Genomic DNA, 14,025 nt, shown 5'->3' with positions numbered 1-14,025 from the left:
GGTGGCGTTTGTTTTCACCGTGCAAGCTCTTCAAACTACTTATGTCTGCGTCGCGCAGACCACGTACAAATATTAGGCTTCGCAGACTGTTTGTTTTTTAGAAGACAAAAGCTCTTCAAACGTCTGCGCGAGCTCTTCTTGGTGCAGACTTAGTTTTATGTCTTCAAAGGTCTTCAAACCTCTTCAAGAACAATTATAAAATATAATTATTTATTAAAATAATTTTAAATAATTTAATAAAGTTATTTATTTTAAAATAATTTATTTTAAAATAATTTATTATAAAATAATTTATTTTAAAATAATTTATTATAAAATATGGATTGATTTATTTTAAAATAATTTATTTTAAATAATTTATTAGTATGGATTGATTTATTTTAAAATATTGATTGATTTATTTTAAATAATTTATTAGTATGGATTGATTTATTATTGTAGTTGTATGGATTGATTTATTTTAAATAATTTATTAGTATAGATTGATTTATTTTAAAATATAGATTAATTTATTTTAAATAATTTATTAGTATAAATTGATTTATTTTAAAATATGGATTGATTTATTATTGTAGTTGTATGGATTGATTTATTTTAAATAATTTATTAGTATGAATTGATTTATTTTAAATAATTTATTATTGTAGATGTATGAATTATTTAAATTTCAGTATTGTAAAACTAAAATTATTTAAATATCAGTATTACAAAACTCTTTTAAGTTTAAAAAATCAGTTTATTTATATTTCAATTCATTTTAGCAATCTACAGACGTTAAAAAACAAACAGTCTTCTTCTTGTAGACTGCAGACTTTTGGTCCACCTCTTCAGCTGCAGATGTGATCCGCAGACTGCAAACCTTTTACCTCTACAAAAACAAACACCACCTAAGAGTGGGAATAAGACCAGGCTTGGGCGGCAAATGAGGCGGGCTAGGAGATTTCTATTGAGATTTAAATAGCAGTCTTTGTTATATAACGGTAGTGGTGTCATCCGTAATTATTATTGTATAACGGTAATATCCGTAATCATCACAATATTACTTGTTATATCTGTAATTACAATAAACATAACGTAACCGAAAATGTTAAGTTTAAATCCCTCGTGTTACTAACATCGCCAATGTAGCTATTACTGCAACATTTGTTACAGTTATTGCTCTTAGGCTTCATTGAAACGGCAATGTGAGCTGCCATGTAAACAGAAACCCAAGAGTAAGAACTGATTTCGAGATGTTTTCCCGGAAAAAATAAAAAGAAAAATTATTTTTATTAAGAGAAAATAATCTCACTGACCGAAAATGTTTTAGAATATACGATTTTAACTAAATTTTTTTAGATTTGCCAAAATGACCAACAAATTCGCAACGTGATAGTCAAATTCGCAACACAGAAGTCAAATTCGTAACGCGATAGTCAAATTTGCAATACAAAAATTAAATTCACAACGCAAACGCGAAAGTCAAATTCGCAACGTGAACTCCAATTTCGCAACGTGAATAGTAAAATCGCAACGCGAACTTCAATTTCGCAATGTGAATAGTAAAAATCGCAACGTGAATAGTGAAATCGCAACGTGAATAGTAAAATCGCAACGAATATATATGTAAATTATCTCTTATCATCTATCTATAATAATTTGTTGGAAAAATACATAAATAATTTTTATAAAAAATATTCGTACACGTGAAAAAATTTATATGTAAATGAACAACAAATCTATTTCATTTGTCAATTTTCATTATAAATTATTCTAAATTCAATTAATTAAAATTTGAAAAACTCATACTAATGAAATACATTTAAAAAATTAAATTTTGAATTATATTAAGAAAAAATTGATTCCTGTACACATATAGATAAGTTTTATTTTCCACTTAAAATCCCAGTCTAGAAGCAGAGAGTTACCATTTGAAATTCGCAACGCGATTTTTTAAATTCGCGTTGCGATTTTATTATTCGCGTTGCGATTTTTATTATTCACGCTACGATTTTGGAAATTGGGTTGCGAAATTGGAGTTTGCGTTGCGAATTCGAGATCGCCTTGCGATTTTTTTGGTCATTTTGACAAATCAAAAAAAATGATTAAAATCGTATATTATAAGACATTTTCGGTCAATGAAGTTATTTTCTATTTTATTAATTATTGTATGTTATGTTGTTTTTTTTTATTGAATTCTAAGTCTTTGATCAGAGGGTGAAGTCGGAGATAATACGAAAAGTTGGTGGCACAATAAGTCAAATTAGAGTAGCGAAGAAAAAGATTGTGAGAGTTTTCATTTTGTAATAGGGTAAAAAATAAATTTTAAAAATTTACGAGCCAAATTAAAAATTAATCTCTTTTTTAATATGTCGCGTCATCATAGTCATATGAACTAAAGATTCAATGATCAAAATGTAACATATTGATAATATAAATGAACGAAACATCTTTTTTAAAATCAATAATCAAAATAGGATAGATAAAAAACAGAAGACCTCTAATATAATTTATCCTAAAATTAATTAAGAAATAAAAGTAATTAATAATATTTGGCCAACTTGATTTTGAATTTTGATTAACATTGGGAACTTTTTTAAATTTTAACAACCTCTTGTTTACCAATTAAGTTAAGCAATTTTCTTGGAGGGTTAAAACAACGTGTAAACTCAGTTTATATCTTCTTCTTCTTCTTCACGTTTAATATGTAAAATATATTAACTTATTATATAAATTCCTATTCCACCTTAAATTATTCTGACCATAAACTAAAATTTGGCAAGTGAGTAGGATGGAAAGAAAATAAGTTTTAAATATATGTGAATTATTATTTAATATACAAACGGTAAGATTTTTTTTCTTAATAATCAACTTTAATTATTTTTACATTAGATTAATTTCCGTATAAAAATATATTTAAATTGATTACTAATTTTAAATCTGAATAGTTTTTCTCTTCTAGTTTTCTCTAATTGATAAGTCGTTTATCCTTTTTCTTTTATCTTTATTGATCGGCAATGACATCAATTTTAATGTTGGTTGTCGACTTCTAGTATTCTTTATTGTCCTTTTATTTCCTTATATTACATCTTTATTTTTATGTCTTTTTTATTTTCAATAAGTCTGTCTTTATGGCATGTTTTCTTTTGTCTTTTGATTCGTTTTTCGATCATTTGGCTGTTGTTTTCACTTATTTTTTTTCTAAGGGTTGATTTAACATCGCCACGACTGATCAATATGGCTCTTATATTATATTGTTAATCTTCCCTGCTTTGGACCGTCGGATTGGATTTGGATACTTGTTATTCGTTTGTGGATAGCTTTTCACGTCGCTCGAGTCTGATTTGCGGTTTGTCGGTGATCTTTTAGTAATTTGATCTTATTTTGTGGTTCGTTTTATGATACAATCAGACATATTTGTATCTGTCTTTGTTTGAGTTTCCTTGGGTAGGTTTTAATATTTCTTTGTATGATAAAGGGGAGTGTTGTTCTCCCTAGAGATCAGATATTTAAACAATATATTTGTAGGGTGTGTGTGCGATATTTATTAAACGTTCAAACTTTCTTGATCCCACATTCTATAGTATGTTTCACCATTTATGACGTCAAACAAACTAAATTTAGTAGATGAGTAATAATTTCAAAAACATGTACTGCTAAACATTATTTCAGAGAAAGAAGATAACCCTATATATTTTACTTATCATTTTATTTCAAAACTCTCTTAACTAAATTAGTGTCACTTGAGTTGATGTTGTCAAAATTTATTCAAACAATCTACATAATTAAATCATCTTTAACAACATTTTCAAGCTTCAAAAAGCAAGTTAAATATTCTTACTAATTTAATGAGGTAAATAATAAATGGTGTTAAAGAACTTAGATAGGCCCTGTTAATGTGGAGATCCGATCCAAGACATTTTAATGGTCTTATTTGGCTTCTCTCAACACCACAGAATGTACCTAACTCAACCGCTGCTTGAATTAATTAATCCGTGCTCAAGTTATAGCTATTATTGGGATTATGGTTATTCTTATATCATATAGTATATTTATATAATAATAAAATAAATATAGAATGTTAGGCGAAGATTACTAACGTGGACGAATCATTTAATAGACATGCAAGAAAATTAAGATAAATAATGTACAATTCAAGAGATTGGTAAGAAAACTATGATAAAACAGCAAAATTCCTTGGTGAGAAAAAAATTGACTCATATTGTTCAAAAAATTATTTGTTGAGATAAGGTGTTTGTTATAATATTGGTAGATCCTGTAACAACCCAGAAATTGGGAAAAAATATTTAATTGAAATTTGAGGATTTAATTAAGTAATTTGATGAAATTAGGGACTAAATTGAAAGTTTTTAAAATTTATAGTTTATTTTAGAGATGAAAAAATTAGGGACCAAACCCTGAATTTACCCCTGGAGTGTCGGCATTCACGCATTATAAGCGTGAAATTCATTCTGAAATCAAAATGAATTTTACCAAAATTTCTCCCTCAAAGCCCCAACTTCCAACCATGATCCCGACGCCGTCTGATCTCCAATTGTTGTTTTGAAAATACCATCGTGTTCATCATCGAGCGAGGAACAAATCCCTTAAATTAATTGAAGTAAAACGCTGCCAAACGCCGTGAATTTCAAGTTAAAGTCTCGACGTTTTTTTCCGATCGTTGCTCTGTTTACGACACCTCCTGCACCATCGTGTTCCTTGTGCCGTTCCGAGTCTGTCGGTGCCATCCTTGGTCTCCGTCGATGGCGGCACGTGAGGAGGTCAGACGGTCAAAGTTTTCCGATTTGTTGAAATCGATATCTCCGCCATTCAAAAATTTGAACCGAGCTTTGTAAGTATTTCGAAATCGCTCAAAATAATTTTTAAGAATTTTTCTGTGAATTATACGTTGCCGGAAACGGTCCCACGCGCCCCCACTGCACGTGGGGAAGGTTCGGCTACTGCTTACAACCGATTTGACTGGTTTTTGACCAGTCTGAACCAGGTTGACCGGTTCGACCCGACCCGTGTCTGCATTCAGTCGGAACGTTAGGTCTCACAGAGTAGCAATCCAGACTACGCCGAGTGGTCTAGACGTCTTCCCAAAGACATTAGGTAATTCACACGTCTTCCCAAATATATTAGGTAATTCACATGTCTTCCTACCGTCACCGTAACTAGCATCCTATCTCAACAAATAATTCCTTCAACATCTTAAATGAGACAATCTTTTTCCCCAACATTATCTAAGAACTTTTATCATGGGTAAAATTTTTGGGATAATATAGTGGATTTTTTAATATAAAGTGTTTGATGAATTATTTCTTCAAATAGAGTGAACGCCATAATGTCATTGAAATCATCTGGTGTCTTCTGAAAGACGCTTGGAAGACACGTCGTCTTACCCGTTAAGAATATAGTTGTGTTCTTCATCTTCCTAATCTTCATTAGCGACATCATCAATGGTTCATGCATAAGACGCCGTATAGTCGTCTTTTCTTCTTGAAGACGTCATCTAATCTGCATGTTTTTCCAATGATACTGTAACAAGTGTTCCATTTGAAAAAAATAATTAGTAGAGCCATTGACTGGGGAAATTTTTACCCAGTGCATTATCTGGCCAAATTTACCTTTGACCATGATAAAACTCAAGCTATTGATGAGACATTATATTTTTAATATTTTATATGAAAGATTGGATAGTAAAACGTGTGCTCCCAATTTGATTTCTACCGTGCGGTACATGCTGGTGTTAGAGGTTACCGAGTGTTGCTCTTTTCCTTTTACCCATTTTTTAATCTTGAGAAGGTGGATCAAGAGATTACCAAATGTTGCTCTCAACATCTGAGTAATTAAGACCCTAAGGAAAGTTAGCCCCTACTTGGTCCCTAGGTGGGTAAGCCATAATTTGGTGATCTCTCATACTTGTCGTATGTGTTGAGGTTACAACATTGGGGAAAAGTGGTGGTTGGTGTTGGTTATAATTTAGCCTTTTTGATTTATACAGGGAGCTCAGAGTTAAGACAGTGATCAGAATTTGGATCATTGGTCAAACTTAGGCTTAATCAAAATCTAGGATTTTGCATGTCTATTATTATGAGGGCAATCATCCCCACTCAGTTTGTTCTATACGCAATTATCAAGATTCAAAACTTTGACTTTGTTTAAGGAATTTAGTTTCTTCTCACTAGATCAACTAGTTATTGGTTGAACAAAATTTAATTTCTAACTATCAGATTTATCTAGTTCATTGGCCTATATATAGTTATAATTATCGCGTGTCTGACAAACACTAAAGGTTACTATAAATACTCCCAACTAAGACCGAAAAAGAACCTTCCATAATCCATATTACAATCTTTATCTTATTTCTTATAATCACCTTTCACATTTCGAGAAACTTCAGTCAATAGTCGTTCTCTCATCGACCATGATTTTTTATCCAAATCAGAAGGATTAAACCACCAACGACGGACAAAATAAACTTGTTGATGACAAAAAGTACACTTTTACCCTTACTATCTATATTATTGAATAAAAACGAACTTAATCGAGCTTGAGTTTAAAATTTAATATAAAAATCAGCAAATAGGTCTAATCAAATTCGAGTTAAACTTAAACTTAAAAATTATTAGGGTAAAGTACACAAACAATCCACCAACTATAGGACATTGTTTTATTAAGTCATTTGACTGTTAAACGTTTATAAAATGATCCCCAATTATAAGGTATTGCTTTGTGGAGTCATCTGATTATTAAAAGTTAAAAAATAAACACTCAACTATTTATATGTTTTAAACTCATCATTTTCCCGAAATGATTATCATTTTGTAACTTGGGTCGGTTCAATTGATTTAGTCAGTTAAACAAAACAAATTGAGCTTTGAGTTTGGGTAATTTATTAAACTTTTAATTATATAATGTATATTTTTCATATATTTTTGTCTTATTTTCATTTATTCGAGGTTCTAAGTCAAACTGGCTTCAGGACACTGAAAATTGTAGGAATGAAAAGGCAGGTTTTATGATAAATAAAATACAATGATTAGGGAATTCTTCATGACAAGTCCAGATTTCAATTTCGTAATGTTAGAAATATGTTGCAAAAATCATTTGAAACACAAATTTCGACTTCAAGTTAAACAAGTACAACATCATAAAGCTTGCTTGTATCCAAAGTATATGTGACAATGGAAAACATGGAGCAGATCGGAGTTTAAGGAACCGAAACAGACACATGTCAGGGAGGCCACCCACCCACCCGTCCTTTGCAACACCAGTTCGATCGTCAGTAACAGTTGCAACGAATTAAGCTCGCTGCTCGATCTAATCAATGCCCATGACACACATTGAAACATCTTTTGCTCAGTCAGTTGAGAGATGACTCCTTCAGCAAGCCTTAACAATTGGTAACTATTTGATAAATCAGTCAGACTCCACAAAGATCTGCAACGCAATGAAAAGAATTATTCATAACTAGGGCTGTAAATGAGACGAGACAGATCACGAGCTACTCGAGATCGATTCGGTCAAGGCTCGATAAATACTCGGATCGAATGGACTCGACTCGAACTCAAGCTCGACTCGAATTCTTAACAAGCCAAAACGAGCTACTTGATACTCGACTCGAAGAGCTCGTGAGCAGCTCGAAAATATAATATATTAAAAATTTATTTATTTTAAATAAATTATTAATAATATTAATATTTATGTGTTGATTTTTTTAAAAAAAATACAATAAGGATTTCATGTATTTAAGATTTAGGTTTGAGTTTTAGTTTGAGGATTCAATCTTATTAAGTTTAAGAATTTTTTTTCATTTCGAGCCTTTTCGAGCTGCTCACGAGCTTCAGTTCAGGATTTCGAGTTCGAGTCGAGCTTAAAAATTTTAAGCTCGCGAGTTTTCGAGTCGAGTCGAGCTCAGCAATACTCGAGCTCGACTCGGCTCGTTTACACCCCTATTCATAACCGATATTTACCAATTTGAGATGGCAATTAAACATGATACCAACCTCCACATCTGGCAATAGGTCAAAAGTTTTCTCTCTTGTGTCGGACACTGTAATTCCACTAATTTTCTGGACTCCGAGTTTAGTTGCAATCAAGTTCTGCAAATGTAAAACGAGATAATTACAAATGAATCAAAAAGGTCGATGTGTAGTTGCAGAAGGAATGGAAGCAGAATCTATGAGCAGATATCTAACTGTCCATGACAACATATACAAGGGAACCAAATAGAATAAATAACCCCATTTGATAGTAAATAATTGCATGTTAAAGTTCAGGCCTGAGCCATAACTAAAACAACCAGATTGAAAATGTATGGTCCAGAAATTTTCTTCATACCAAATGGAAGTCACTGGAAGCAAAAGCTCCCACCTGTGGCAATACCTACACAAGTGTAAAATCTTTATTAACTATTGCTTTAAATCATAATTTTTATATGCTATACAAAAAAAAAGTAAAAGCACTACTACAAATGTTTATTTATGTCACTGAAGTGATAATAATCTTAGAAGAAGACAAACCAAAGAAAATAATCGGATTCATGCTTGAGGTTCAACATTGCACAAGTCATGCGACCACATTGTGAACCGTACAAATTACATCATAGGGAAAGGGAATGAAAACAGAAAATTCAAACAGCAGTATCTAAGACACAAACCAGTATCTTTATTTTTTGTGTTGATGGGTTAGGATGAAGTGATCCTCATCTACATGACATGATTACACAATTAATTTCCATTATGCCACAAATCTCACCAAACTGACCAGATAGTTTTAGGTGCCGCCAACCATAAGTTCCTCTTCATCAAGAAGCTCTAAGAATGCATGGTTCAAAAAAAATACCTACCAACCATTCATGATTGCATTTAATGGTGTGACACGTCACTTTAGCAACCACCTACCATAAATCTCTTTTATGAAGAACTTGTAAGAATACAAGTTCCAGACCAATTCTAACTTATCACTTTCTAATTCTACCTCTCTCTATAGAGGAAGGCTTTAGGTATATAAGCCGCCAAAAGTACATTATAATAGTTTGAGAAAAAAAAGTTAAAATAATGTTGGCAGCCAACAAGTCAATTACCATAGTCTGAAGCCCATTAATCATAACATTCTTCTCCCCATGTACACTATCTTGTGATAACCGGACCTCAAATGGGCCCAACTCTCTGTCTGTATGGTTAGTGAGATTCAGATGTACCTGCAAGTGGCTATTAAGTCAATTAACATATTCAAAGACTTAGAAAATGAAGTCAAAGACTTAGAAGCAAAGAGAGAAACTCTAGGCTGAAAAATAAACCCATAACAGCAGAGATCTTAAGTTTTGTCATTAGGATGAAAAGAGTTTCTTAAAAGATTTTTCCATAATGCAAAATAAAATGAATATAGTCAAACATACCGAAAAGGACTTATCCAAATTGATTAGAGATGGAATCTCCAGAATTTGCAACTCAACCTCTTTGTGACTGATTGGCTGAAAACGAGGAATGCATATCAGAATGAGTTTGATTACTTCTTTTCAATATTGTCTATTGAATGTTATGCATATCTCAAACTTGCAGAATAGACAGAAGACGGGGGATTCAACAGTGTTTTCTTTTCCATTTAAGAAAAAGGAATAAAATTGAATTATTTGTTTCAGCACAGTACAGACTTCAGGAAAGACAACACAAAACTTGGTCTTCTAAAGCTGTGAGAAGGTTTAACTTACTGTGCCAAGAATTTGCTGGGTTTGCAACCGGCCAAGTTCACCTAAATTTGTACGCCAGGTTATCTGAAGTTTACCAAGAATATTAGTCCCCTCTACCTTCATTTGTGCAGAGTCAGGTGAAGCCAATTTCAATTGATAAAGGTAATTTTGAATTCCCCCACCAGATCTGATAAGAATAGGTGGCTTAAATACCTCTCTGCAACAAAATGGTTATCAGTTTTAGTTAATTAGTAATAATTAAAAAAAAAACCAGAACTCAGAACTATAAGGGTTGCTCGTGCGAGCTGCTAATAATAGTAAAAAAAATAAAAATTATGCATCCATGTGATATATCCCCTACTTACCCGGTTGAAGAATTATATGCAGGATGGAGTTCATCAGCTTTTAGTACTGTAGCACTCCAATGAGGAGCTGGTTCAAACTCAACTTGGTCCATGTAAAGATTTGTTTTTGTATGATTCTCTATGCAAGCTTCTAAATAGGTAATTTCCTGAGATAGAAAAATGCAGCTATTACAGAAGGACAAAAACCCAAGTTGACTTGCAACTTTTACAATTAATAAGGTGGACTTAAACAGATGTTGAGACAGCGGTGCTAGTATAGACTGCATTTCTCATAGATCAACAACTACAAAACCAAACGAGATACTCCAATCATCAGATGGTAGATTACATATTGCAGAAACTGAGTTGCAAAAGAAAAACACACATCTGACTTTGCTTCTAATACTACGAATTAGAAACAACAAAAAGAAACAGAAGACTCAGAGGCTCGGGTGCATAGTGAAGGGTGTCCCTTGCCTTGCCCTCCCCTCGCACAATGATCAGTGAAGGAGGGATAAAATACTGAGGCTGTAGGAATTTATTTGATATCAATTTCATTTACAAATCACATTGCAATTTATATATTTCAAGCCATTTTGAGCCTTTTTATTTCTATAGTTTGCATGACATAAAAAGAAGCTATAGCAGCAGCATGACTATATAGGCTTTATAAACTTACATTAGATAATTCAAGTCAATCTCAACCAAACTTACATTAGATAATTCAAGTCAATCTCAACCTACCTTGACAGTGCGGACCTGCACAACAGAGATAAAAGCATTATAATTTTGAATGGAAAATCCAAAGTTAAAGTGAAGAGAGAGTCTCAAATAACAAAGTTGACGCAAAAAATGGCTCTGAAGCTAGCCAAGGGCAGCATACACTAAATATTAACTCATTTCTTTAGAATGGCATGGGACAGTACCTTTGTCCTTACTGATAAAGGGTTCGCAACAACGAACTTGAAAAACTGTGGAAGATATTTTCTTTCACCATCACTATCATTGTACAATGCAGTGCATACCAGCCTAAATTTTTTCGCGCAACAAATAAAGATGAAGTTAGAGGAAATTAATTAATAAAAAGGATACAGAAAAATCAAACTACTACATACGTATGAGCTCCAAGTTCCTTGACATCATGTTCCACAATGAAATCATAACGCCCGCCTGCTCGTATGGATTCAACAGGTGATTTAGTGGTATCCAAGAGGAGGATCCTCTGTCTCTCGGTCTGAATTTCAGCCTACAATAAAACAAAGACTTCTTGAAATTTTTTATCAAACAAAACCACGTGGTTTTTTAGTGCAAATGCGTGTATGAACTACGAACAGCAAATCTAAATCTCAGTTCGGCCTTTATCGTAGCATACATGAAATTAAGTAAAACCAAGGGGGGGGGGAAATAAGATTTTTGATCCTCAAACAAGCTTAAGAAGAAGCACATGATATAATCCTTTTTCAAATTCCATACTAGTAATAAAAAAAGCTTAATCAAACTCAATTGAAAAGGGGAAGAAAATGGTAATTATCAATGCAACAGATAAACAGTTGCAATCAGCTAAAAGTTTCGGCAAATTCATCAACAAATTAAACATACTGACCTTAATAATAATGTCCCTAACTTCAAAATTAGAGTTGTTATTGATGCTAATATAGCTGCAGAATGTCTCCCCCAAGTAAATCGCCCTACATTAATTTAATAAATAGGTAAATAATATAGTAATTAAACAAACCGAAATTAAAGAAATTTAACAAAAGAAAGGAGAATGACCCGAAGGATTGAGGGAGGAGGAGGAGGCCAGAGAAGCCCATAGCATCAGATGGATGTTGGAGGAGGAATCGGTTGCCGTAAGTCAGATCGGAGGAGTCCATGGACTTACTGAGTTGGGTGGATAAGATCGGGGGAAGGTTGGCAGCGGCCAGTGGATCGTCGAAGATGTCTTCTCCGACGAAGAGATCGGCGGGGTCGATGCGGAACGGAGGATCGACGTGGAAAGATGGCTTGCAAAGCCGCATCACCCTGAAGGCGAGGGAGTGGGTTCCTTGTGGAGCCGTGCTCATGGCTTAAACGATTTCAAAATCCGACGCTTTGTTACTCTATGTTCCTTTCTCGTGGGAATTATCGGGTGACGGCGTGATGCGGAGTCAGGACTCGGGACTGAATACTGTGTTTATGGGCTGAGTCAGATCGGACCGCGATCCGAAAACTTTGTATTTTTCGCTAGCCAAAACTGGGGAAAATTCTATGTATCATAAAATAAGATGAAGCTTAATATTATTAACTAAAGTGGCCATTGGACTAATATAATAATAAAATGAAAGTTTATGCGATAAATTAACAAAAAATAATAATAAAATCATTAAAGTGAGAACTTTATTATAGTACAAGAGTTAAAAAATAATACAAATTTAACGACAAATTATAGAAAATATTATTAAATTATATAAATTGCTATAACTTCATAATATTTTCGTGTAATACTTGGTTACACAAGATATTACTCTATCAAATAATAAAATTAATTATCAGTTATCTAACAAGATGAAGTACTAGATTTTTTAAATAAGACTAGGGGTTTAAATTTTAACGTTATTGATGATAAAATTGAATTGAAAAGGTTATTCTTAAAATCAACTTTTATAATATTTAATCTGAATTAATGAAATAATAAATTAAGTATTATCGGTCATATTAAAATATACAAAATAACATAAATTGTTACAACTTTCCTACTTTCATATTTTAGAAGATAAAAATGTTTAGAGAGTTCTGAATTTCTAAAAAAGAAATGAAGAATAGTTTAAATTTTGAAGAGAAATTGAAGAAGAAGAAGAAGGTATGCCGTAAAAGAGTACCGGGGTTAAAATTAAATTAAATAAATTTATCAAATATTTTAAATGAATATCATATTGGTAAAAATATATAAGTTTTGAAGATCAAATTTATTAGTCATTATCTTTGTTATTAATGACAAGAGATCGAAATAGAAAAAAAATGAAAGTTGAGTACTATTTTATAAAGAAAATTGATTATATGATCAAGACATAAATATACGAATAGATAAAGTGTCAAAAAGTAGTTTACCAAAAATAGGGTAAATTATATTTTTAGTACCTCAACTATTACTTTTATTTCGGTCTGATCATTTAATTATTTTTAAATCACACTTAACGATTAGTTTTGGTTTCATTTTAATCACTTGTCGTAAAAAAATAATGGTGATGTTGATATGCCACTATAAGGTAATGTTAAGTCATCATTGAAAAATATAAAAGAAAATATCAAGACAACAATTCTATTAATTTTTTAACGGTAGGTGACCAAAACGAAACCAAAACATAATGTTATGTATGATTTAATAAAAAATAGTTAAGTGATCAATATGAAACAAAAATAATGATTGAAGTACTAAACGTGTAGTTTACCTGAAAAAATTAGATCCCAACATTTCAACATGCCATCAATTGTGCGAAGCTCTTTTGGAAATAATGGACCCACGGATTTTAATTCTAACCAGAAAATTACTCTAAAGATACAATATTTAAAATAAAAATACTTTTAAATTTTATATTTTAACTAACAAACATATCATAAAATCAACTTGAAAATAAAATCAACTAGGTTGGGAGGGTCGTCCTTGCTTCTGCAATATCCGATCTAGATTAATTGGCCAATAAATTGTATATCAATGGTTATAAAAAATAAACATCGAAAATTACAATAAATGTAAACTAAGCATATAATTATGACATATTCCTATAATCACTGACACAAAAAACTAGTCATTTTAGATCATAAAAGGACCATACAAAGAAATGTAAAAAAATTATCTAAAAACCTCGAACAAAAGATAGATACGAACAGAACTGACTGCATCAACAAACGAACCACAACATGAGATCAAACTATTGAAAGACCACCTACAACCGTAAATCAAAGTCAAGGGTCGTGAGTAAACTACATTTGAACGCAAACTGCATATTCAAATCTAATTCGAGGGTC

The 14,025-nt window shown here is 32.0% G+C and overlaps 1 protein-coding gene across 1 annotated transcript; it reads right to left on the bottom strand.

The window, feature by feature from the left end:
• Positions 1-7,111: 7,111 nt before the first annotated feature.
• Positions 7,112-12,211, bottom strand: LOC120147274 (trafficking protein particle complex subunit 13-like). Its single transcript, XM_039160690.1, has 12 exons — positions 11,794-12,211; positions 11,624-11,708; positions 11,136-11,266; positions 10,947-11,049; positions 10,765-10,779; positions 10,042-10,187; positions 9,698-9,893; positions 9,386-9,460; positions 9,071-9,187; positions 8,326-8,370; positions 7,992-8,087; positions 7,112-7,425 (listed from the first exon to the last, which is right to left on the bottom strand). The coding sequence occupies exons 1-12, from the start codon at positions 12,081-12,083 to the stop codon at positions 7,405-7,407; spliced, it is 1,320 nt and encodes a 439-aa protein (XP_039016621.1). The 5' UTR covers positions 12,084-12,211; the 3' UTR covers positions 7,112-7,404.
• Positions 12,212-14,025: the final 1,814 nt, after the last annotated feature.

The sequence above is a fragment of the Hibiscus syriacus genome, unplaced genomic scaffold (assembly GCF_006381635.1).
Source record: "Hibiscus syriacus cultivar Baekdansim isolate YM2019G1 unplaced genomic scaffold, ASM638163v2 tig00110936_pilon, whole genome shotgun sequence".
NCBI lineage: Eukaryota > Viridiplantae > Streptophyta > Magnoliopsida > Malvales > Malvaceae > Hibiscus > Hibiscus syriacus.
Note: the sequence above shows the minus strand (reverse complement) of the source record. Positions and strands in the feature narration are given on the sequence as shown.